The following is a 25543-nucleotide window of genomic DNA, read 5'->3' as shown; positions in this document are numbered from 1 at the left end:
AAGTCTACAAAAGTCCATGGGCTGCTGCAGATGTTTCCATAGGGGAAAAAATCCACTGGTTGGTATGCCTCACTATTTCAAGTAACCACTGAAAAATTTGTGAACAGTTCTTCCAAAATGATACATTAATGTTTTCCATTTAATAGAAGTAAAATTATTCTTATTTCTGTTATAGGCCATGCATATATATCCCTATAACATACAGATGTGCTATATAACATTTACAAAAATTTCCAGTATTTATTATTGTATATTCTATCTCAGATGTTCAAGTACTGTTGTCTGCTATTTAAATCATTACAGGTTTGCAGTTTGGTGTTCCAAAAGAAAATTATGATGAAGATCATGCATCTTCAGATTTTCCTTGGGAGAATCTTTCTTCATTCGAAAGACTTATCTTGGTAAGTAAAGTGAAGAATCATTGTTAAAGAAGGCCATGCTGGAATAAATGTTAGTTTTTAAGATGCCACCAGACTTCTGTTTCATTTTGTTATGATATTTATTTATTATATTTATATCCCGCCCTTCCCCCACCTAAGGGACTACCCCTTTGGTAATCAGTGGTAATGTGCAACATAAATGTCGAAGCAACTGAAAAGGTTGCCCCTCTAATAACACTCCCAGTCCTGGGGTGTGAACCAGCCTCCTGAAGAGGGTGATCTGAAGAGGGCTGGGAGACATCTAGAATGATGCTGGTGGCAAACCTGTACCCAGTCTGATAGATTATGCTATTGGGCCCATTGGAAGACCCATGAAGTGGTGGTGATGGCAGCAAAGAAATGTTACTACTCTGCTACTATAGTATTAGCTAGCTCACAGTCATCCAGATTGTTCAAGGTAACTCAGCAACTGCTTTGAATAAAGGATTGGTAGCGTGTGAGCTGTGAGTTTCATTATTTGAAAACCTGCTAGACTAAGGCTGTACTTATATGTGAGGAAATCAGAGATTAGGGGTGTGCAAAAAAATAAAATTGGTAAATTTTTGATTCGGGTCTAATGGGCCTGAAACTCAGATATTCCTGAACTCCCGTATTGGAATATCCAGTTTCCTGAAACAATGTAGGTCCATTAGACCTGAATCCACATTTTACTCCCATCTCCCCTCCCCATCTCCCCTCCCTTCACTTACCTTGAGCCCAATGGCATTGGTGGCCACCTCCAAGCCCCACGTGGACCCGGAGGCAGTGGCCAGTTCAGAGCAGCTCCAAGTCCCACATGGAGTCCAGAGGCAGCAGCAGGCATAGAATATACACATACCAGTTAGGAATTATGGGCCCATAACAGGATGCTTATTTGTCACATTAAAATAAGCTTTCTTCTTTAAGCCAACCCCCAAATGCTACCTGAAAGCCAAATAAAAGCATGGCTGAGCTGATGCTCCTTTTCAGAGCCACAAAATCCCTATCCAAAGGGGAAAAAGAAGGTCTTTCTTCCCCCACTTAATAAGCTGAGGCTGGCTCACCCTCTCCCATCCAGTGGAATTCTATTGGCTCTGGTTGGCTGACAGTCACTTGAATTTGCATTAAGCCAAAATCACAAGGATTGGTTCAGAGCCCTGGAGGAGAGGCAGGACTTTTAAGGATGATTGCCACAGGCCCTGAATACTTAAATCCAGGGACTTCAGCCCTGAATAGACAAGAGCGATCTTTCCACAAACCTGAGAAAAGCCGCAGATTTGCAGAAAAAGCTGAAATCTGGAAAAAAAATGGGAAATTACACACACACACCCAAAGAAAAACCCATAGAGGGCACATGGAATGGTATGGTACAGCCTGGTCTTGTCAGATCTTGGAAGCTAAGCAGGGTCAATACTTGGATGGGAGACTACCAAGAAAGACTCTGCAGAGGAAGGCAATGGGAAATTACCTCTGCTTCTCATTTTTCTTCAAAGCCCCTTGCTGGGTTCACCACAAGTCAGTCACGGCTAGTTGGCACTTGTGTGTGTGCGTGTAAAGTGCCGTCAAGTCACAGCCGATTTATGGCGACCCCTTTTGGGGGGTTTTCATGCCAAGAGACTAACAGGTGGTTTGCCAGTGCCTTCCTCTGCACAGCAACCCTGGTATTCCTTGGTGGTTTCCCATCCAAATACTAACCAGGACTGACCCTGCTTAGCTTCTGAGATCTGACCAGATCAGGCTAGCTTACAGATGTAAAAATAATTGATACTTTGCCTGTTCCTTTAAAAAAAGGAGATCTCAGTGGCCATTTCAGGGGCTTCTATGCAGACACAATAATATTGCCACTCTTCAATCCTTGGTTTCTGTCAGTAAAAGGCAAGGGGAGGGCCCTTTCCAGGGATATTTTTGCCTCCTGGTCCATACCTGTTCCCTTCCTTACTGCCGTGGCCATGCCCAGCACCAGGCACTGCAACTTGTTACCATGCAATTTGTGCAACTCACCCAGGTACAACAGTGGCTACCGTATGATTTGATGCAAGACAACTTGCTTGGGCCTAGCAGCAGCCTCCACACAACTTGCACAACTTGGCCAGGCCTGGAAATGGCCACCATACAACTTGCTGCTACACAGCTTTTGCAAATGGGCCAGATTTTTCCTACAGAGGGGGTATAGGGGACAGGACGGAGGGAATGCTGATAGCCAGTGTGGTTAGTGTCAAACTGGGATCTGGGAGACCCAGGTTGCTGTTATTAATATATTGATGATGGTAATGTCAGCGTTCATAGTGTTTTGCAGAATGCAAGACAAGTCCCTGACCCAAGTAGCTTGACATAGAAGAGACAATAAACTGAAAACAAAGAGGTGGAGACAGTAATTTGTAGGGTAAAATGTATGTTTATTCCAGTTACCAGTGCTTACATTTTAATCTCTGTGCCATAGAAAAGATGGGTTTTGAATGAGAAAGGAAGTATCTCACAGCTGTTAAGATTAGCAAGGGAGAGAGTAGTTTGAGGAAGTAAACCATGTGCTTAACTTTCCCTTTAAAATAAATGGTTCTTGAATTCACTTATCTTCTGTGGATCATGCCCTTTATAGAGTCAGTTATAATAATTATTTTGTTTTGGGTAGATAAAAGTTCTCCGACCAGAATGCTTAAGCAGTGCAGTACGAGAATTTGTATTTGAGAAACTAGGATCTAACTATCTTCAGGCTGGAGGCATTAATCTGAAAGAAATGTATGAAGAATCTGACAGTACAACTCCACTAATTCTTATCCATACTCGAGGTAAGTAGCATACATTGATAATGAGCATATGAAAATTGGGTTGTGAATTACTCTTTTTGTTGATATGTTTAACAATATAGCCCCTGTCATAACTAAGGCCCACTGACAGTGTATAATCTAAGTTCTTTAGCTGGAGGGGAGCTCCTGTATACAAAATTTATACTGAAGAAGAAGAGGAGATGGTTTTTATACCCTGCTTTTTTCTACCATAAAGAGTCTCAAAGAGGCTTACAATCACATTCCCTTCCTCTCCCCACAACAGGCACCTTGTGAGGTAGGTGGGTTGAGAGAACTGTGAATAGCCCAAGGTCATGCAGCAGGCTACATATGGAGGAGTGGGGAATCAAACCCGGTTTTGCAGATTAAAGTCTGCTGCTCTTAACCATGCTGACTCACTGATAATAGCTTAAATACTGATAATAGCTTAAATTGTTACTTTGTATTGAACAACTTTTGCTTGATAACCTCTATTTGCATTCTGTTCATTTTTACTTGTGAACTATGGAGTACACCTCTTAACAGGGTAACACAGAAAATAGAGGCACAAATTATTCTCTCCTCAAAAATCATGTAAACACCCAGTTTTATAGCATTGTGTTAATTATAATGTGCTCTGTTAGCTCTCCATTAGTTCTTTAATAATGTGACATACATTTTACATAGAATGTTCACTACCACTCTTTTCATTAGCCAAGTATTTTAAGAAATGATGTTGCTAAACCTAGTTAGAAAGTTTCTAGAGGTGGAAATCAATCAAATCGGTATTATTACACAGGAGTGGATGCTGCGGCTCTCCTCGTACGCCTTGCTCAGGAAATAAAAGGAAACACTCAGCATGTAAAAATGATATCTTTGGGACGTAGTCAAGAAAGCAAAGCTGAAGAATTGATATATAAAGCACAGATAAATGGACAGTGGGCATTCCTTCAGAATTGTCATCTTGCAGCATCATTTATGCCGAGGCTTTGCTCAATTGTTGATTTGTGAGTGCAATTTATTTGTACATGTCAGTACTTTAAGTTCTACTGTTGTGTTCCTCATTTCAAAGTCTTTTATCCCTCATTACCACTAATTTTGACAACCTTTGCACTTAATTTTAGGCATAACTAATATAGTTCGTTTTTTCATATAATGTTGCCATCAAATACACAGTCTTATGAACAAAATGTAATGGGAATTCAGCATTTATGTGACTAAAGTAAAAGTCATTTCTGTGATTGGGCCACTTGAAAAAAGGCAGCCACAATCACAGAAATTATTGTCTCCATCAAAGCAATCAGTGCACACTAAAGTTTCTCCACACTGTTACTTACCTAGGTAAAATGTGTTGTTTGTTTATGTGAACAAACCCAAAGATGTCTTTGATGCAAATCAGTATATTTGAATTCTAGAACTGAGAGGTTTTGATTTCAACTCCTTGCAGTTTATAAATCTATTCCATAGTGCAAGCCAAACCTAAACCTCTCAGAATTTGCCCCCAGACCATAGTGGGATCCATTCATGGCCACTGCCTGCCAGCCTTCCCAGTCAGTCATCCAAGGAAACATAATATTACAAAGGGATTGGGGATCCAGAAGCAGGAAAATCTTCCCAAGTTACTATGGGGCATGCTTAGATGTGCCAGTTTTTGCAGTGGTGATTGGATCTTGTTGTTTTTGAGGCACAGAAAACATCCAAGCAGCGAGCAGGAATTGCTACTCCTAAATATCCTAGGAGTTAGGTGAGAAGAAGCCTTAAAATCAGTGAAGGCTGCCCTGCCACCAGTTTCTTCACCTATTCAAAATAGTGAGTGTGTGGAAGGCATGCATGGGAATTCAGTAGTGAGGACTGTATGAGAATCTTGTTTTCTCCATTTGCTCAGAAGAAAAAAAAACAGAAAGAAACAAACCTTTTCTGAGAACTCTTGAGCCAGCAGAAGTTTTGTATCACTGGACTGAAGTTGAGTAGCCATTTTGGAGGTGATCATTTGGGAGGGGAACAGTTGTTATTGCCCTTGTAATTGTAGAAAATCTCTCTTGTTGATCAGATAACATCCTCACTTAAATGGCATAGAACTTTATTCACAGCAGTTTTACAATCCAAAGCACTTGTGTTCCTATTCTATTCACAGGTTTACCAAAACAAAAACAAATGTCAACCCTCAGTTTAGATTATGGTTAAGTTCAACACCAGATCCTTCTTTTCCTGATCCTATATTGAGGAAAGGCATTAAGGTAAGATGTGAAATAGTTCCTACAATTATACAGTTTCTTTAATTTTGTCTACCAAACTGAATATTTTACTTTCTCGGGTTTATCTTAGCTAATTATTGTGAAGGGCTCGTCCTCATACAAGATTATGTGCCTCAGGTTAATTCTAAAATAAGAAAGCTTCTCTATAAATAAAGAAGAGCATGTTTTAGACAAATGTTTAGCAGTGTACAAACTCTTCGGCCTCAATGTATTTGAGCCCTAAAATATGGATTTTATAAAATCCATATAAAATTATACCCTATTTTATAATTTCCATTGTCTACTTTTGGAGGGGATGTTATCTGAAAATCTCAAATTTTATGACATTTTTTTCAAATGTTTAGTTATACATCTCTGTTATTCTGGAAAATCTTGTCAGAATTTAGAAAAAAATTACTAGCTTACTTAGGTTTAAAATAGCTGAGGCATTCCGTCCAAAACTGTATACCTGTCATTGTCCATGTTACACGTGTTCCTTTTTTTCTGTCCTGTTGTGGCCTTTGGTCCAATTGGCTTTGCAGGTTTCTATAGTACTTCAAACAGGAAGTACACAAAAACTAGTTTCCAACAGAATGAGCAGCACTGCTTCAGTAGCTGTGTATCAAATATGGTGTGAGTATCATGCATTGGATAATGTTCATGATGAACAGCATGTCCTCTACCACTATTCCAAGAATAATTTGGAAACAATCTAGAAAAATTTAGAGACTTGTCTTCCAGTTTCCCTTGCTATGAATATCTTGTCATTGTGAGTGAGAGCAAGCACTGACATTTGTGGATCACTGCTCAGTCCACATTTAGAAATTTGCAGAGGCAAAAAAGTAGTGGAATCTTCTAGTTGAACACAATTCAGACAGACTATTAGACCCAGGGAAAAAGTAGGCGCCATAAGCAGAGTAGTTTACATAATTTGTCTTGGACTTATGAAAGGGACATTGTAAAAAGGTTTTAAATAAACAAATGAGCAACATAGCCAGTTATATTCTTAAATTCTGTTCATTTCAGTGGAACTTGAGCATGCCTGACTTCCTCTGTGTTGATTCCAAGAATAAGTAAATCACATTGGTTTCAGGAACTTCCATTTGATGAAATGTAATTAGAGTCAATTTATAAACAATTGTCTGTACAATCCTAAGCAGAGTTGCACTTTGTCTCTGTTTAAGGCAGGACTTAGAAGGGTAATGCAATTCTGTTTAGGTCTACTCAGAATCCTACTCTGGTCTATTTGATTGGACTTATTCCCAGGAAAGTGTTGTCAGGATTGCACTTCTAGTAAAAGTGAGATTTCTCTTGCCAATGTCTATATGTTGTATTAATATACCATCTGCTTATTATTTAAAGATAGTAATTGAATCCCCACAAGGACTGAAGGGAAAATTACTTCAGACATTTGGGATAAGTGGTACTGGAGAGGTAACAGAAGATATGTTCAACAAGTCTACTTGCGGGCCATCATGGAAAAGGCTATTGTTTAGTCTGTGTTTTTTCAATGCTGTAATCCATGAAAGAAAGAAATATGGAGCTTTGGGCTGGAATATTCCATATGAGTTTAGTTTTTCAGATCTGGAGGTAAGAGGAAGAGAATATGGCAATTTAAATTTTATTTATTTATTAGTTCACCTCATTTATACCCTACCTTTCTCCCCAATGGGAACCCAAAGCGGCTTACATCATTCTCTTCCACATGGCAAGCTTCCATGGGGGAGAGGGGGTTCAAATTGGGTCTCTCCCATCCTAGTCCAACACTCTAATCACTACAGCACTCTTTAACATAGCAGCATAGCATAAGTTTCAAAATCTATTCTGCATTTGCTTCCATTCTTCCATGCAACTAGAAGCTAGAACAGTGAGTAGTAGTGATATGAAGGGTCCAGACCACTGATACCCTACAATACCATAGGTAAGACAACCATTCTCTGCCTGTGCAATTCATGTCAGGTACGCAAAACTAGCAGCAACATTAGTAGATGGAAGATTTGCAGACAGAAATTCTTCAAGTACTTTTAATGTAAAAAAACCCCATAGAAATAAGTAAAGGAGTAATGCTGAAGTTGTAAATACCTTTCCTAATTTTAACTTTTTCTTCCCCAGGTTTCTATCGAGATGCTACAGATACTTCTTGAGAAGCAAGAAGACGTTCCTTGGGCAGCACTCTGTTATTTAACTGGAGAAGTAGTGTATGGAGGCCGTGTAACTGATGACTGGGACCGTCGATGCTTGCTTAGCATTCTGAAAATTTTTTGTAATCCTTCTTTGCTGGAAGAGAATTTTGCTTATACTAGAGACAGTGTAGGAAGAGTGTTTATTTGTTCAGTATTTTCCAGCACCACCTGTATTATCCTTATTATATACATGCTTGCTTGGGCCTTACTCTCTGTCTAATTGATTCACACTCACAGGAGATTAAAAATTGTTTGGGTACTTCTAGCAGAAATAGAACACAGTTAACTTTTCAGTGGACTGTAAGCCATCCCAGAGTGGCCTGTTTCGCCTGACATGCAGCTGTGTCAATGGAATTTGACGCCAGAGTTTTCCTTTAAGATATTTATAAAGCAGCAGTGTTGGTGCCTACCTTAACATTTGTTAGACATTATCAAATTACTTCACTTGCCTTGGCTGATGTGTCCTTTGGATGCAGGGTTCTGCAGAAGTACTGTTCCTCTTCTTGATTAGGAGTCAACCCTATCTCGATGGGAATGCTGCTTCAGGACATCCCATCAGTCAACAATGCCTTCTTCCTGTGAATGAGAATGAAACCATTGGACTTAACCATGATTTCCCTTGAAAAAGAAACATTGTAGTATTCTCTGTTATCCAGTATCGCAGGCTAAAATTGCCCGTACTATCTCTCATCGATTTTCTCCAAACGGTCTCCTGAATATAGTAAAACCTTGGCTATCCTTCAGCTGTTGAAACCATGAGGCTGGAAACATCTGTTCAGTTTCTTAACAGATTTTTCTATGAGTTCTTTTGTTTTTGCTCTGGTTATAAGTTGTTCATTGTCGGTCTTCTATGCAGTCCCACATTGGAATTGCGCATGTGCAGGCCAGCCACTTGGAAATCTTTTTAGCTACTTCTAGCCCTTTAAAAGACTAAAGGAGGGAGACCCTCCTCCTTTTTGGAGTGTGCTGAAGCCATTTTCCCACCTAAACAGTCATATGCCCCTTTCCCTCAGTTCATTCTTTGCAGCCACAATGAAATAATTGAACATCTAGCTTTTTTTAGTTTTCCTGATTATTAGTCAGGAATGTCTCTGTTTTTACTCTTGCTGAGACTTCAGTCATGTCTCAGAAAATGTTAAGACATGTTCATGTGGGACTCATCCTCTCTGTCTAATAGGCATCAGAGGAGGGCATAATATAGTGGCCTGTAAAATGTGCCAGCAGTTCACCCCCAAGGCCAGAAGCAATCATGCTTTGTGCTTAAAGGCCGCTCTTTGTGAAAAGCAATCATGCTTTGTGCTTAAAGGCCGCTCTTTGTGAAAAGGCTTTGTCCAACTCAGAATGCCCAGCAGCAAAGTCATCTGCCTCAGTGGAGCAAGTCCAGCCTTCAGTTTCAAAAAACCCTACAGGATCTAACCAACCTTCTCAGCCACCTTTGATTGCCTCAGTTCTATTGGTACCAGAGGTTGGATCCCATTAGGTGGAGGCATCATTCACCTGAATCATGAAATGCTTGCTGCTCCTTGGAACTACCACCAAAGAAAGCAAAAGCAAAAGCTAAACATAGGGAGAAGCATAGATCAATTCTGCATTCCACTCCAGACAGGTCTTCCTTACCGTTCCATTTGTAGAGTGAGAAGAGCTTCTCTTGATTCACTGCAGACTGTCAGTTCCGTTGCTATTGGAGGATGAGGTGGAGATTGAGTGGGTTCAAGTAGCTGAGACCAGATCTTTCGGATCAGAACCGATGCCTGTGGTTCTGTGGCCCCTGGGCTACCCTGTGGGTCCCTGGCAGCGCTATCCTTTCTATATGCATCCTCTTTACCATCAGGAGTAGGGCGATTATCATAGAACTTCATTGTGTTTGGAACTAAGTCCAGCATCGAAATCGAGAGATCAACCTCTCTGTTCCGACCTGGTGGGCTCCACCACCACCTCCATTGTTCCTGCTTCAGCAGATACTTGGTTCCAATTTTGAGGAAGAAGGTTCTCTATCTGGCCAGGTTCTCTATCTGGCCAGGTTCTCTATCTTGGATCCACCATCTAATGATACCGTGGGAGACCAAGACCCTATTTCCCTGAGAGAGAATCTTAAACTCTGCTCGGCATACAGTGAGGGAAAAAAGTATTTGATCCCCTGCTGAATTTGCCCGTTTGCCCTCTGACGAAGAAATGACCAGTCCATAATTTTAATGGTAGGTCAGTTGTAGCTGTGAGAGACAGAGTAACAACAGAAAAAACCCCAGAAACCCAGAAGACAAAAGTCAGATATTGATGTGCATTATAATGAGTGAAATAAGTATTTGATCCCTTTGCAAAAGATGACTTAGTACTTGGTGGCAAAACCCTTGTTGGCAATTACAGAGGTCAGACGTTTCTTGTAGGTGGCCACCAGGTTTGCACACATCTCAGGAGGTATTTTGTCCCACTCCTCTTTGCAGATCCTCTCCAAGTCGGTAAGATTTCGAGGCTGATGTGTAGCTACTCGAACCTTCAGCTCCCTCCACAGATTTTCGATGGGATTAAGGTCTGGAGACTGGCTAGGCCACTCCAGGACCTTAATGTGCTTCTTCTTGAGCCACTCCTTTGTTGCCTTGGCCGTGTGTTTTGGGTCACTGTCATGCTGGAATACTCATCCTCGACCCATTTTCAATGCCTTGGCTGAGGGAAAGAGGTACTCACCCAAGATTTGACGATACATGGTCCTGTCCATCATCCCTTCAATGCGGTGAAGGTGTCCTGTCCCCTTAACACAGGGGTCGGCAAACTCATTAGTCAAAAGAGCCAAATATCAACAGTACAACGATTGAGATTTCTTTTGAGAGCCAAATTTCTTAAACAAACTATATAGGTAGGTACACTGTTTATTAACTTAATAAACTTTAATTAAAGTTTTAAGTCTTAATTAAACTATAGGTACACTGAATAAAACTTGATATCATACTTAATAGTGATCTTATTTATTGATAAAAATTAAATTGTAAGTCCCTGCCATTTCCCCTTCCCCGTCTGGAGTCCTCGTCTGGGGGCCTGGTCTACCGCCATAAAAGCCTATTGGTAGACCTGGCCTCCGGCTGAGTTCCATTGGGAGGCCAGGTCTACCCATTGGCTTTCTTGGCAGTAGACCTGGCCTCCAGAGGCCCATAGAAGCCAATTGGTAGACCTGGCCTCTGAAGGACTTTTTTCCCTCCTCGGAGTCCAGGTCTACCAGAAAGAAAGCCAGTGGGTAGACATGGCCTCCCAATGGGACTCAGCGGGAGGCCAGGTCTACCAAAGGAAGCCTGCCCCGCCCAATAGCTGATGGGCGGGGAGGCAGGAACCGCCGAGCCGCCCACCCAGCAATCGCGCAGCTAGAGGGGAGGGGAGGCTTTAGCCTCCCAACCATTGAGGGCAAGGGAAAGGGGGACCTGGCCATTCTCCACGGCGGGGGGGGGGGGAGAGACAGCGCGCCCGCTCGCCTGCTCTTGCTCTCTCGCTCTCTCTCAGGCGTGCCGGCTCCGCAGCCCGGCTGCCGGCACGAGCGGGCGCGAGAGCAGGGGCTCCGAACCAAGTTCAGAGAGCCGCACTCAATGGGCCAAAGAGCCTCATGCGGCTCAGGAGCCGCAGTTTGCAGATCCCTGCCTTAGCAGAAAAACACCCCCAAAGCATAATATGTCCCCCTCCATGTTTGACGGTGGGGATGGTGTTCTTGGGGTTGAAGGCAGCATTCCTCCTCCTCCAAACACGGCGAGTTGAGTTGATGCCAAAGAGCTTGATTTTGGTCTCATCTGACCACAACACTTTCACCCAGTTCTCCTCTGGGTCATTCAGATGTGCATTGGCAAACTGCAGACGGGCCTGTACATGTGCTGTCTTGAGCAAGGGGACCTTGCGGGCTCTGCAAGATCTCAGTCCTTCACGGCGTAGTGTGTTACCAACTGTTTTCATAGTGACTATGGTCCCAGCTGCCCTGAGATCATTGACAAGTTTCCCCCTTGTAGTTCTGGGCTGCTTCATCACCGTTCTCATGATCATTGCAACTCCACGAGATGAGATCTTGCATGGAGCCCCAGACCGAGGGAGGTTGACAGTTAGGGTTAGGGTTGCCACCTTCTCACCAAGCTGCTTGGCAATAGTCTTGTAGCCCAGTCCAGCCTTGTGCAGGTCTACAATCTTGTCCCTGACATCCTTGGACAGCTCTTTGGTCTTGGTCATGGTGGCTAGTTTGGAATCTGATGGATTGATTGCTTCTGTCGACAGCAGAACCCTAACCCTAACCCTAATCTGGCTGGTTGATAGGGGATCAAATACTTATTTCACTCATTATAATGCACCTCAATCTCTGACTTTTGTCTTCTGGGTTTCTGGGGGTTTTCCTGTTGTTATTCTGTCTCTCAAAGCTACAATAAACCTACCATTAAAATTATGGACTGGTCATTTCTTCGTCAGAGGGCAAACGGGCCAATTTAGCAGGGGATCAAATACTTTTTTCCCTCACTGTAGATGATCCAGATGGCTCGGTCCCTTGACTTGGTCATTCATCGGATCCTAAACCTAGGGACAAGATTTTAAGCAAACTCTATTCTGATGTGCCTGGAACCATAGCCGTCTTCAATCTTCTGTGCAGTCCCACTTTTGGGACAGTGCAGGCACAGGCCAGCCAGGAAAGAATTTTCTAGCTTTGTAGAACTGAAGAAGGTGCTTCAGTGCATGTGGCAGTGTTTTCCCACCCAAACCAACGCGTGCTGTGAGGGAGGAGCACTGTCTTCCCTCAGTTCTCTTCTCGCTACCAGTAAGAGAGGACGTCTCCTAGCTTTGCTTGGTTCATCAGTTGTGATCTGCATGTTTTTGTGATTGGGCTTCCTCTAGAGGGATTCCACCTCTAACTTGGCTCCTTCCCTTATTTTTAGAGTACTCTCTCTGAAAACTGCTGGTTTGGCCATCTCATCTTTAAAGGTGCACATGGCAGCCATATCGGTATCACATACTTTCATAGTTGGCAAGACACTATTTTCACACCATGTTTCCCAATTGTTCTTTAAGGGATTATGGAATCTTCCTCTGCCTAGGTTGCCTATTGTTCCCCAGTGGCCCTTGCCCTTAGTTCTAACCCAACTCATATTAAACCCCACACACACACACACTTTTAACCATTGGCTTCATGCCCATTTTCTCTATTGTATATGGTTGCCTGATACTGAAAAAACTCTGTTGTTTATTTGAAGAGAACAAGTTCTTTCCATAAAGTAAAGAGTGATCACAGGATGCTGTGATTTGTCCAAGCTTCCTGTCCTGATGGAAGGTATCATCCATCAGTCAAGGATGCCCACCATACCTCCAATGAGAACATATAATCCCAGTCAAGTCTAAAGTTCCATTCTCAATAACTGCCCTACCATATGGTCTGGAGCATTTTACACAAAAGTAGGATTTTTCTTTTTGAGTTACCTTTGATTTCGATACTAAAGACAGTACAGAAACATTTTAATTGCTGTTCTTTTACTTATCTTTTATCTGTTTTGCAACTTCTTACCGAATTCATTTGTTTGGGAGAGGGCAGAACATACAAATCTATTTATAGAATGGTCAGTTCCTAACATTTTACCTCTTTTCCATGCCCACTTCCTTCTTCCCGAAAACAAAGATCCAATCCTGACTTTCCTCTCCCTCATTGAAGCAGGCTTCAGAAGTGGACTGAAGGTATCACCTTTGTGTCTGCAGAGAACATCCATTTGGAAACAATTACCTCCCTCACAGGAGAAGGGTGTTTGGCACCAGCCTCCATAGCAACCATTTACGCATCTCCTTTGTGACAATCATTTTATGGTGGTACCCACTACCTGTTTTCGAAATCTAAAAATGCTCACAGACTCAGCAAGATAGGGACCCCTGAGACAGAGAAATAGAAGCCAAGAACCGATTTAAGAACGAAATGCACTGATATGCTTAACTAAACCAGATATTTGTTTGGGGGAGCATAAGTTGCCTCTGCTAAAAAATTGCAATGAAATGCAAAACTGAGGACTGAACTGTGATCTGCTCCACCTGCACATCTAATTTGTTCATAATTCTTCCAAGAAGCCTAGTAGAAAGGAACAGTGTGGCTAGATCAGCAGAGTCTAAATAGATAACATTAAAAAATACATGTCATTCAGAAACATGAATATGATTCTTGTTGGCTTTGTGGGCAGATTTCTAATGTATTTATGTTGTGGTGCTCTGTTCTTAAAGGTGGTTTCTGACCTACCTTGAATATCATACCACAGTGTTACAAATGTTCTTTTTTGAGAAAGTGTGTGGGGAGAAGGCAGTTAAGACAAGCAATTAATGAGAAACAAAAGTTGACAGGTTTTTACTTTGCAATAATGTATTATGTGAACAATAAAATGAAGCGTTATTCATTCTGCAGGTATACAGGCCTATCTCTGAAGCTGATACTTTAAACGAGTGTAGAGCATATCTACAAACTCTCCCAGAGGCTGATTCTCCAGAAGTGTTTGGAATGCACCCATGTGCTGAAAGAGCGTTCTTAAAATCTCAAGCACAGATGTTTATTGATGAAATTGCCAGTGCACAGCCAAAGAGCCTCACAGATGTCTTCATAACCAGGTCAGTGATGAGAATTTTCTCCATCTCATGCTGGAATATGTTGACAAACTAGCTGACCACTATATCTTGCCCATCCCTTGCTCCAAGCGCAGGAGTTTCTTACAACTAACCTCCCTCTCCATTAGCAAGGCTCCCCTTGATGCACAAGTCATACATGGTCACCAACATGTAGACTTTCGCTTGGTGACAGGTACCAGGCAGGGCACAATGCCTCTAGCAGCCTCTGCACCAGCACACACATTGTGGGAACAATGTCTGCATGTGCTATGCCTGGGTCCAGAAAGGAAGCCATTTTCTCCTGAAGCATTTGATCAAGGGAATGATGAGATCAAGGCTTGCTTTAGCAATAATGAAGTCTTCAAAGGGCTTAAGGGCCTCCACTGTCTGAGAGAGAGTCAGTCACTCCTTGTTGCTAAATGCTGTTTCTCCCTGCACAATATTGACCTCTCAGTAGGGCTGTTGAATTAAAAAAAATTCGGTATAGTTCGGATTCGGCCGAATTCAGCCCGTTTAGATTCGGGATATGCCGAAGTCCGAACTCCCCCACTTCGGATCCGTTCAATTCAAAGTTCGGGAATTCAAAGTTCGGGAAAAATTCGGCCAAATAAAGCCATTAAAAACACAATCAAGCCTTTCCGCGGCTCTGGGGGGGCATTTTTGGGGTTAGAGGTCCCAAACTTTCGGCAGAGCTTCAAAGGACGTTTATTGAAAGACTCCCCAAGTTTTGTAAAGATTGGGTCAGGGGGGGCTGAGATATGGGCCCTGAAAGGGGTCCCCCCACCCTTAATGTGCATCTCTCAGCAGAGCTTGCCGCCCACGCACAAAGCTCCCAGCCCCGACAACAGCTGAGAGGTTTGCAAACCAACTGCAAAACAACACAACCTTGTAAAACAACACCTTTGCAACACACAACTGAAAGCTGCCCCCTCAAACCAGGGAGCGAGAGACTCGAGGGGGAACACACACCCCAGGCAGAACCGACGAAAGCCCCGTTTGGCTTCCCCCCCACCCACAGAAACTGCTCCCTCCCCACACACACACACTTTGCTTTCCCCCCCACACACACACACATACACAGGAGAAAAATTATAGATTAAAGCCCCCAAAGGGGTCTTACTGTGGCTGTCTTCTGTTCCATCAAGAGGGGCTGAAGAGGACTTGTAATCCAAGATGATTCCAATTAGGCACGGGACGTTCTGGAGATGCACAGGATCGGCTGATCCATTCATCCCAATAGGGAAAAGGGGAAAGGGGAAAGCCCATATCTCGGGACCCCCTGAACCAATGTTCACAAAACTTGGGGGGTATCTTAAGAACACTGGTCTGAAACTCCGCTCAAAGTTTGGGATCTGCACCCCAAAAAATGCGCCCCCTGCAGCCATGGAAAGAGAAAAGGGGGGAGGCGATATTTCTGCCCCCACTGAACCCATCTTTACAAAACTTGGGTAGTATCTTAAGAATAATCGACTGAAGCTATGCTAAATGTTTGGGGGCTATATCCCCAAAAAAGCGCCCCCTGCAGCCACATAAATGGAAAAAGGGGGGAGGGAAAAGGGGGAGAGCCCATATCTCAAGACCCTCTGACCCAATGTTTACAAAACTTTGGGGGTATCTTAAGAACACTGGTCTGAAACTCCGCTCAAAGTTTGGGATCTGTACCCCCAAAAATGCGCCCCCTGCAGCCATGGAGAGAAAAAGGGGGGAGCCCATATCTCGGGACCCCCTGACCCAATGTTTACAAAACTTGGGGGGTATCTTAAGAAGCTTCATCTGAAGCTCCAGTGAAAGTTTTGTGTCTGTACCCCAAAAAATACGTCCCCTGCAGCCACAGAAAGGAGCGAATGTGCACAAGCACCCCCCACACACACACGAGGATTTCGCTCTCTCTCTCTCCCTGGCCGGGCCGCACATCAGCTGATTCTTCCAGTACTCAATCCTGACTGATTGGCCAGAAGAAGACCCAGCTTGGCCACCGATTGGCCGGGGGAGGAGAATGCTGCTTACTGACGGTTATGCTGCTTACTGACGGCCCCGAATTTGCCGAATTTATTCACGAACTCCCAAACTCGCTGAATTCGGCCCCCCCGGTTGCCCGCCAGTTTTGAGTTCAGTTCCTCCCGAACTAAAAACCACCGAATCAGGGGAAATTCGGCTGATTTTCAGTTCGGGCCGAACCGAATCAACAGCCCTACCTCTCAGGTCAACTTGGTCAGGGCGCTCTTCTGCTCCACCAAACATTCAAATATGGTATAGGCAGAGTTCCAGGGAATGCTGGCATCACTGATCAGGCAGTGTTCTAGCATGCCTGTCAGCACCTGTTTCTGTTGCAGCAGATGGGTAGCTTTCACACTGCACAAGAAGTGACTCATGAGATTTCAGCAGTTCAAAAGCAGACCCTGGAAAGCAGCATCCATTTCATGATTCTCTGCAGAACCCAAGCCCAAGGCATCCACCACCAAGTAAATGCACTTCAGCCCCTGAACCTGTGCCATTGCCCTGATGTTTGTGCTGCCATCAGTCACCATGTGCCCATGGAGACATCCCTGCTTACACATGCAACTAACTGCTTTTCAATGACAGTAGAGATATTGGTTGCCATGTGACCTTGTCTAGTACCTCAGTGTGGAGCAAAGCCAGTCAATAGCTGGCTTAAAAGCCCCCCTCACCTTGCCTGGTGCTGGTTGTCCTACCCCCACCCAGAACATTCTTAGATTGCCACCAGTGCACAGTCAGCAAGAGGTACGCGTACTGTAGCTGAGGGCAGTTCCAGATGTTGGATGTGAAGTGTGGGACAACTGTGCCTTCACATGACCCCTATCAACCCTATACAAGGCGGGCACCATGCTCCTGTTCAGCATGGTGCAAGCAGGGATTGTGTACCAGGTATAGGCATCTTAGAACAGCATGCAGAACTCGACATCCTCAACAATAGAAGGGTTGCGTATCTAAATAAGGTGAGTGATCCTCTTCCTTGCCCACTGCTACACATCCCTTAGCACCCTAGTGCCAGTCATACCAAATATCTTAAATCAGAGATGTTTGGCATTCCTTCCCTGCAGGATATCTGGAGGGCAGAGCACCGGGGGTGGGTGGGTCATGGAGCGACTCCCCTCTTGGCTGGCTGGTGTCCACATGGCCATCCCACCAGCCTCTCACTCTGAAAAAGTACTGCCTAATAGAGGTTTTTCAAATGTTTCCTGAGCCTGGTAGTTGAGAAATACTGTGCAAAACAGGGATCATCTGTCCCTTACCTACAGTTAACTTATAAAAACCTAACTAGAATTTTTCTTCAGAACAATTAAAAATTTCAAAACCAATAGTAACACACCAAACTCCACTAAACCACTTCCCACAAAACACAACACAGAAAGATCTTTAAAACAAATGTAGAACAACTGTAAAACCAAAATCAGAACAATGTCAAAAGATAAATGTCTTAAAACAGCAACAATCTGGAAAATCCCCCTCCAAAAAGCATGAACCCTTTAAAAATTAAAGGGCAAAACAGTTAAAATTAAAAATTCTAAAGCAAGCCAAGAAACCCCAACAAAACAGCACAAAAGAAACCCAAAGAAAGCTATTTTTAAAAGAACCAGAAAGAAAAGGGAACCCCCTCCCCTGTAATCCACAAGGAAAAAGCAAAAACACACACGCAAGAAAACTTGAAATAAAAAATTGAATAATATTTTAAAACAAATTGCAAACCAGTCCTTGCATAAAACAAGAAGGAGGTCTTCCCAGGCAGGAAGGTTGCCAGCAGCAGAATTAATCTAAGACACAGACAGACCAGAGCCAGCACTCCAAAAAAATCTCACCCTGAAGTGAAGCTTCAAATAAACTTGCTTTTTATCTTCTTTGTCCATGAACAGAAAGCTATGGGCTATGAGAGTTGTCATGATTCAGCAGACCCTTAGAGGTCCTCCAAATGTGTAATCCCTTTTGCCTGGGAAAGAGATGAATAGGTATCATCCAGTCAGTCTCAAATGTACAATTCTTGAGTAAGGTGATTGAATGAGTGATGGCTGGACAACTCCAAGGATTCCTGGATGAAGCAGACTGGTTGGATCACTTCCAGTCTGGTAGCAGTTTGGGGAGGGATGAAGGCTAGTAAACTGAAACTTAATCCTGATAAAATGGAGGTGCTACGGGTGGAAGGATTGACCCAGGAATTGAGGTGCCCCCTGTTCTGGATGGGGTTGCACTCTCCCCTAAAGGGTGTTCCTGGACCTGGGCCTCTTGTTTGATAAATAGGGGGCATCAGTGGCCAGGAGCGACTTTTACCAGCTTTGGCTGGTGAACCAGCTGCTACCTTTCCTGAGCAAAAAAAGATCTTGCCACTCAGGAGCATGCCCTGGTTACATCTAGATTAGATTACTGTGGTTTATTCTACATGGGGTTGCCTTTGAAGAGTGTCTGGAAGCTACAGTTGGTCCAGAATGCTGATTAGAGTGGGCCACAATGGCCATATTACTCTAGTCTTGTCCCACCTATGCTGGATCCCAGTTTGCTTCCTGGCCAATTCAAATTACTGGTGTAGATTTTTAAAGCCCTAAACAGTTTGGGACCAGCATCCCTTACAGACTGCATACTCCCATATAAACCAACCTGTCCATTATGGTGATCTTCAGGCACCCTGCTTCAGATGCCCTTGTCATCTGAGGCTAGATGGATGGCAGCCCAACAAACAGCCTTCTCAGTCATGGTACCCAAACCATGGAATTTCCTCTCCAAGGAGATTTGCCTGTCTAACTGTATTATTGCCTTCTCCGGCGGGTGAAGACTTTTCTGTTTTGTTTTGCCCTCACTGACCATCATTCCCATTTAAGTATATTATTTTATTTTATTTTTATTTTATTGTTGTTTTAAATTGTTCTGTGTATGTGTGTGTAATTAGGGCTGTCAATTCGGTTCGTCCCGAACTGAAAAACAGCCGAATTTCCCCTGATTCGGCAGTTTTTAGTTCGGATGGAACCGAACTCAAAAAAGGCGGGAAAATGAGGAGCCGAATTCAGCGAATTCGGGGTGTTCGGCGAATAAATTCAGCAAATTCAGGGTTCGGCACAGCAGCATAACCGTCAGTTAGTAAGCAGCATTCTCCTGCAGCCAATCAGTGGCCAAGCTGGGTCTTCTTCTGGCCAATCAGTTTGAGCGATTGAGTGTATGAGCCCAGCTGCTGCGCGGCCCGGGAAAAGAAAGAGAGAGTATATGTTTGTGTGTGAGAGAAAAATCCCTGTGGGGGGGTGCTTGTGCACATTCGCTCTTTTCCATAGCTGCAGGGGGCACATTTTTGGGGGTAGAGACCCCAAACTTTCAGCAGAGCTTCAAAGGACCCTTCTTGCGAAACCCCCCCAGTTTTGTAAACATTGGGTCTGGGAGTCCCAAGATATGGGGCCCGAAAGGGGTCCTCCCTTTAATGTGCATTTTTATTCCATTTAAAGCACATTAGCTCCTTTCTGTGGCTGCAGGGGGCACATTTTTGGGGGTAGAGACCCCAAAATTTCAGTGGAGCTTCAAAGGATCCTTCTTGCGAGACCCCCCAAATTTTGTAAACATTGGGTCAGGGGGTCCCGAGATATGGGTCCCCCCTTTTCCCTATTGGGATGAATGGGATCAGCCAATCCTGTGTGCATCTCGAGAGCGGCAAATCCAAGGCAAAACCTCCCGTGCTTAAATGGAATCGTATTGGATTATCCAGTCCTCCCAGTCCCTCCTGATGGAACAGAAGACATCCACAGTAAGACCCCTTTTGGGGCTTTAATCTGTAATTTTTCTGCTGTGTGTGTGTGGGGGGAAAGCAGAGTCTGTGCGTGTGTGGGGAGGGAGCGGTTTTTGTGGGTGGGGGGGAAGCCAAAGGGGGCTTTTGCCCATTCTGTCTGGGGGTGTGTGCCTCCTCGAGTCTCTCTGTCCCTGGTTTGAGGGGGGGGGCTTCAGTTGTGTGTCCGAAGGTTTTCCCTAATTCATAAGATTGGTTAGGTCTATTTTGATGCTTGCTCAAAAATTGTTTTCAAATTGTGACTTAAAGAATACATTTTCCTGGTCCCGAGTCCGATGCAAAAAGAGAAATTCCACCCCCTCCTGCTCCTGAAGCTTAGCTAGCATGCCTCTATTCCTTTCCATGGTTTGCAAACTCCCAGGCGTCAGGTATTGCTTTGCATGGTTGCAAACGTGTTGCTTTGCATGGTTGTGTTGCTTTGCATGGTTTGCAAACTTCTTCTGTCCCTTTCCATGGTTTTCAAACTCCCAGGCGTTAGGTGTTGCTTTGCATAGTTGCAAACGTGATGGTTTGCATGGTTGTGTTGCTTTTCATAGTTTGCAAACTTCTTCGCACCTGCCCCGCCCTTGCTCCCCGCAGCTCAGCTGTTTGTCGGGGCTGGGAGCTTTGAGTGGGCGGCAAGTTCTGCTAATTGCAAATGCACATTAAGGAGGGGGGACCCCTTTCGGGGCCCATATCTCAGCCCCCGCTGATCCAATCTTTACAAAACTTGGGGGTTATTGCAAGAAGGGTCCTTTGAAGCTAAGCTGAAAGTTTGGGATCTCTACCCCCAAAAATGCCCCCCCGGAGCCGCAGAAAGGTGCGGTTGTGATTTTAATGGCTTTATTCGGCCGAATTTTCCCCCGAACTCCAGACCTCATGCCGAATTGCACGGACCCGAAGCGGGGAAGTTCGGACTTCGGCATTTCCCGAATAAAAACGGGCCGAATTTTGCCAAATCCAAATTTAACCGAATTTTTTTTTCTACAGCCCTATGTGTAATGGCCCCCTAATTGTTGGTATTGAGCCATAATGGAGGAGAATTTCAGCCATTTCCATGTATTCCCAAAAGGGAGAAAAAATAGCATGAAAAATCTTCTCCTAACAGAGATTTTAATTTCATGGAACACTGAGTTATGAAGGAGATTGTTTTGAAAATAGTAAAGAAACAAGAAATATAAAACTTGGCAACCCACACTTTTTCATTAAGAAACTCTTGGTTGCCACTAATTCCCACCTGAATATCAACTTTGGTATCACTTTCTGGAAAATAGCAGCTTTATTACAAGATGACAGCTAAACCATCATGTGTAAAATTTGGCAAACCAGCTCTTTGCACTCTGCAAACTTTTCTTATTACAAAACATTTGTTTGCCACTAATACCCCAAAATATCTTAATCTCCCACTTTTTCCAGAAATCTATCCTTTGGTGAAGTTGAAACACCCTCCAAATTTGTGCATGTCATGTATATATGATGTTTATTACGTTGTTATAGCAGAATTTAGGAGTTGGATTTCAAACACAAAGACTCAAAGCCAGTTTTCTGAAGTCAGGTTTCTTTTATTTCAAACAGCTGTTTGAGTCTCCAGACTTTAGCCTTTAGAAGCTTTTTAAAATGGAGCCCGGAGCCCCGGACATAAGTGTGTTTAGACTTTTATCACCTTTTACAAGCTCATTATAATATTGTAACTACGCATATTACATTATAGCTTTTCATTGGGCTCAGAGGTCTAGGGGATGATCCATGGAAATCAGAATAACTTTCATTGGTTTGCAAAGCTAAGGAAAATCATTGGTTTACAGAAATATAAGAATAATTTCATTGGTTTAGATAATACTTGTTAAGGGTTATTGTTAGTGCACCTGGTATTTCTATTTAGTTACAATTAATCTTCCCTCCCTAACGGTTTTTAGACATCTTGTCTCCTTTGCTCTGTTTATCACAACCCTGGCCAACCTTGGAAAGACAAGCAATATTGTATAGCTATCTCTTCTTAAAAAATTTTCTGTCTGTTTCTAACAATTAAATATATCTCTCCAGAGGCCCTCTGATTTTGGAGTTTTAATAATAACATTTCTCAGTTTTTAACTCTTACAGGTCTGCTGCTTCAACGTACAGAAAACATGAGTGTATGTTACAGAGACTGTTTAAAATGTGTACTTGTTAGAATTGTCAAGTGAATTGTCAAGTAACACCCAAATTTTATGGGTGTTAAAAAAACTGACAAAATGGCCTAATGTTGACAGTCACCTAAAAGTGGTATATTTTGTGAGGTTCTCATCACTCTCAAAATTATATATATTCAGGCATTCAAAAATTATACTGTATTGTAAGCATTCACACAGGAATATCAACATTCAGTTAATTGTATTTTCATGTGAGCAAAACTAAACTCAGATGATCTAAGGATGTCTCTTTGCCAGGAAACTATGAGCAATAAGATATGAAAGAGCAAGGGATTAACGTGATGTGTTTGCAGTGATAATTTTAACCTTATGATTTCCCCCCCATAGTGGTGGAAAGACCCAGGATGAAATAGTATTGGACATGGCATCTGACATTCTAATACGATTACCACTGACTGTAGAGGATAGAGGACTGCCAACTGAAACTGAAAGTGCAACAAATCTTGGTAGCTTTATGTCAGGCCCTATTTGGGCTGCTCTTGTGAATGCCACTAAAGGTCAGAGTTGTAATTCATATAATATAAAATTAAAATGAACATTCTCTTGTAGAAACTATAACCAAACTATGTGACTGATAGTGGTAGAGGTGGTCGTTGTTATGACTTTATAAAGTGCAATACAAGCAATCCATACTTGTAAAATATGGAAGTCTAAGCTGTTTGATGATTTCCACATGTGTAGAAAAAGCATTTTGGCCCTGAGATTTAGTATGCAGGAGCCTGACACAGGCGCAGCAGCATAACTTGTATTAGTAAATCAGCATTGGAATAGCTTGGAGGTAAAAGACTGACAGCTGGTCATAGAGTAGGGTTGCCAACCTCCAGGTAGTGGCTGGAGATCTCCCACTGTTACAACTGAACTCCAGCCAATAGAGATCAGTTCATCTGTAGAAAATGGCCACTTTGGCAATCGTACTCTACGGCATTCAAGTCCTTCCTTTTCCCAAACCCCGCCCACCTCAGGCTCTGCCCTAAAAATCTCCAGGTATTTCTTAACCTGGAGGGGGAGGGGGGGAAATGAGCATCTTAGAAGAGTGCGGGGATGCTGTATTCATGGCTACTTAAAGATGCTGTTTGTATGAACGGGCACCTCTAGGGTTGATTATACCAGCTAAATACAGATTGCTTCACTTTTGTACAAAACACATGCTGTCACATGAGGTAATTTCGATGAGCAATTAGGAAAATGGCAGAATGAATAACTGCTATCAAGCAGGACTAACTCGACATTCTTAAAATAAGGGGGAAAGATCCAAATGATTCCGCTGCAAATAAAAATAGCACAGGTTTCTACTTTTTTGGGGGTAAGCTGTTCAACCTGAAGCAGTTACCTCTTGCTGCATAAGAGCTGAGCCTTCCATGTTGTAATAATCAAAAGTAACTTGGGCCTATTTTGTCTCATCCTAGGTCCTGGTTCTTTTATCAATGCCCCTTTGATAATTGTCTTGCATCAGGAGATTGACCAGTTTAATCATTTACTGTCCATAATAATTCAGTCATTACATGCACTTCAACAAGGTACCAAAGGCAAGATTATGTTCACCACAGACGTAGAACAGCTTTATAACTCACTACTGAAAGGCAAAGTGCCAGACCTGTGGCAGGTAGGTCTCTAAAGCTGCTTCTGCTGACCACGAAAATAGATGTTTGTGTTGTTTCCTTTGAAGTTTTGCCTCAGAATATACATACATGTGTGTGTGTGTGAAGTGCTGTCAAGTCGCTTCCAACTCATGGCAACCTATGAATGAAAGTCCTCCAAAATGTCCTATCTTTGACAGCCTTGCTCAGATCTTGCAAATTGAGGGCTGTGGCTTCCTTTTTGAGTCCATCCATCTCTTGTTGGGTCTTCCTCTTTTCCTGCTGCCCTCAACTTTTCCCAGCATGACTGTCTTTTACATACATACATACATATGTGTGCGTGTGTGTGTGTAATGTGTGCGTGTGTATGTATCATAGGCTTCTCTATTAAAAACATATGCAGATCCTTTTAATGTTCTGGCACCTTATATTTCTGTTTATATATAATTGTTTTCTCTAGAGTATCCTGACATCCCAACTACATTAGCTAAGTAATTATAATTTGTTTTAAGGAGATTGTGCTATCAAAAAAAATCTTCTAGAATTGCTTAGTATTGATGGTTAAAATCAAAACGTTGTGGAACAGCTTTTAAATTGTGGGTTGCTGATAGACATGTGGAAGTGCAGGGTGACTCAGACACACTCTGTATCATCAAAATGGGGCCAAGTTAAAAGTTTGTAGACCATTCTAAAAAAGTAATGAGAGCCAGCAAAAACAATAAAGAGTAATAGGGGAAAAATACTGAAGATATTGTGCGTGTGTGTATGTATGTATTTAAATTTTTTAAAGCAGCTAACAAATAAATGATTAAAATAAAAATGACCAATTAAACAACCATTAATAAATTAATGTACAGCAAGCTTGTCAAATTCACTCAATAGAAGTGAAATCATAAAGATAGTCAGAAAGGAGGGGGGCAGAAGGGAAAAACCAAGCCCTTGTAGCCACTAGGAGACACTGTAAAAGGCTGAGGGGCCTTAAGCAACTAACTGAGCAATCCTTAGGTGCACCTGTGCCATGGCAGCTGACCGCAGCATAACTATGGAGCTGCTAGTCCACTCCCTGTAAGGTTTGTTCACATGGAGACTGGCAGGAAATAAGTGTCAATAGCTGGCTTTCAGTGGCCGCAACAGCATCAAAGTCCCCAGCAACCATGCCACGGTGTTCCTTGGAGGTGCCGAGGCAATGGGGCCGTGACAGACAGGGCAGGCAGAACTAATCGGGCCGCCAGGCACAGGGGACAAGCCCAGTGCCCATCAGAGCCCAGGGACACTAAGGGGTGTGGCCAGGGATGCTGGCTTGCTGTCAGCAGCACACACACACTTAATGGGTCCACGTCCCCGAGAAGCACCTGCCATTGCTGGCATGGGCCCCAGCATTCCCCCCACCCCACAAACACCCCAAGCCAGCCACCTGCCCACATGGAGTAGCAAGCGCCCACACCACAGAAGGGGAAAATATGATGGGCTGATGTCCCCTGGGGAAAGTGGGAATTCTATACATGTAGTGCAGAAATGTCTCTATGAGGTGCCCCAGCTTGTCATTCCTCATACAGCAAAATACACATAACAGGGCTCCAGATGTTGATCCGACGATGTATGTAGCAAGTATAGTATATAGCACAGATGATTTTAAGCTAGTCCAGTCCTATAATGTTTTTAGGCTTTAAAGACCAACTTCATCACTTTGAATTGGGCCTAAAAATGAATAGGCAACAAACGCAGTTGTAGAAATATTATATGCTTCATCTTATGGGCTTCATTTGGTAATCTGTCCACACCTTTCAGCCCCATGTAAAGCAGGGCTCAGTAGTATCATCCAGATATTACTAGAGCATGGCTAAATGGGGGTGGGGCTTA

General features: G+C 43.2%; 1 protein-coding gene across 1 annotated transcript in view; it reads left to right on the top strand.

Annotated features, from left to right (window-relative positions):
• DNAH14 (dynein axonemal heavy chain 14) overlaps window positions 1–25543 on the top strand; it is a 238257-nt gene that overhangs the window by 202042 nt on the left and 10672 nt on the right. The window contains exons 69-77 of the mRNA XM_056853367.1: window positions 304–401; window positions 3028–3184; window positions 3960–4167; window positions 5295–5397; window positions 6757–6984; window positions 7507–7704; window positions 13966–14165; window positions 22434–22603; window positions 23513–23709. Coding sequence (XP_056709345.1) covers window positions 304–401; window positions 3028–3184; window positions 3960–4167; window positions 5295–5397; window positions 6757–6984; window positions 7507–7704; window positions 13966–14165; window positions 22434–22603; window positions 23513–23709 — 1559 coding nt within the window. The remainder of the gene's footprint in view (window positions 1–303; window positions 402–3027; window positions 3185–3959; window positions 4168–5294; window positions 5398–6756; window positions 6985–7506; window positions 7705–13965; window positions 14166–22433; window positions 22604–23512; window positions 23710–25543) is intronic.

This window comes from Euleptes europaea, chromosome 7 (genome assembly GCF_029931775.1).
Source record: "Euleptes europaea isolate rEulEur1 chromosome 7, rEulEur1.hap1, whole genome shotgun sequence".
NCBI classification, from domain to species: Eukaryota; Metazoa; Chordata; class Lepidosauria; order Squamata; family Sphaerodactylidae; genus Euleptes; species Euleptes europaea.
Note: the sequence above shows the minus strand (reverse complement) of the source record. Positions and strands in the feature narration are given on the sequence as shown.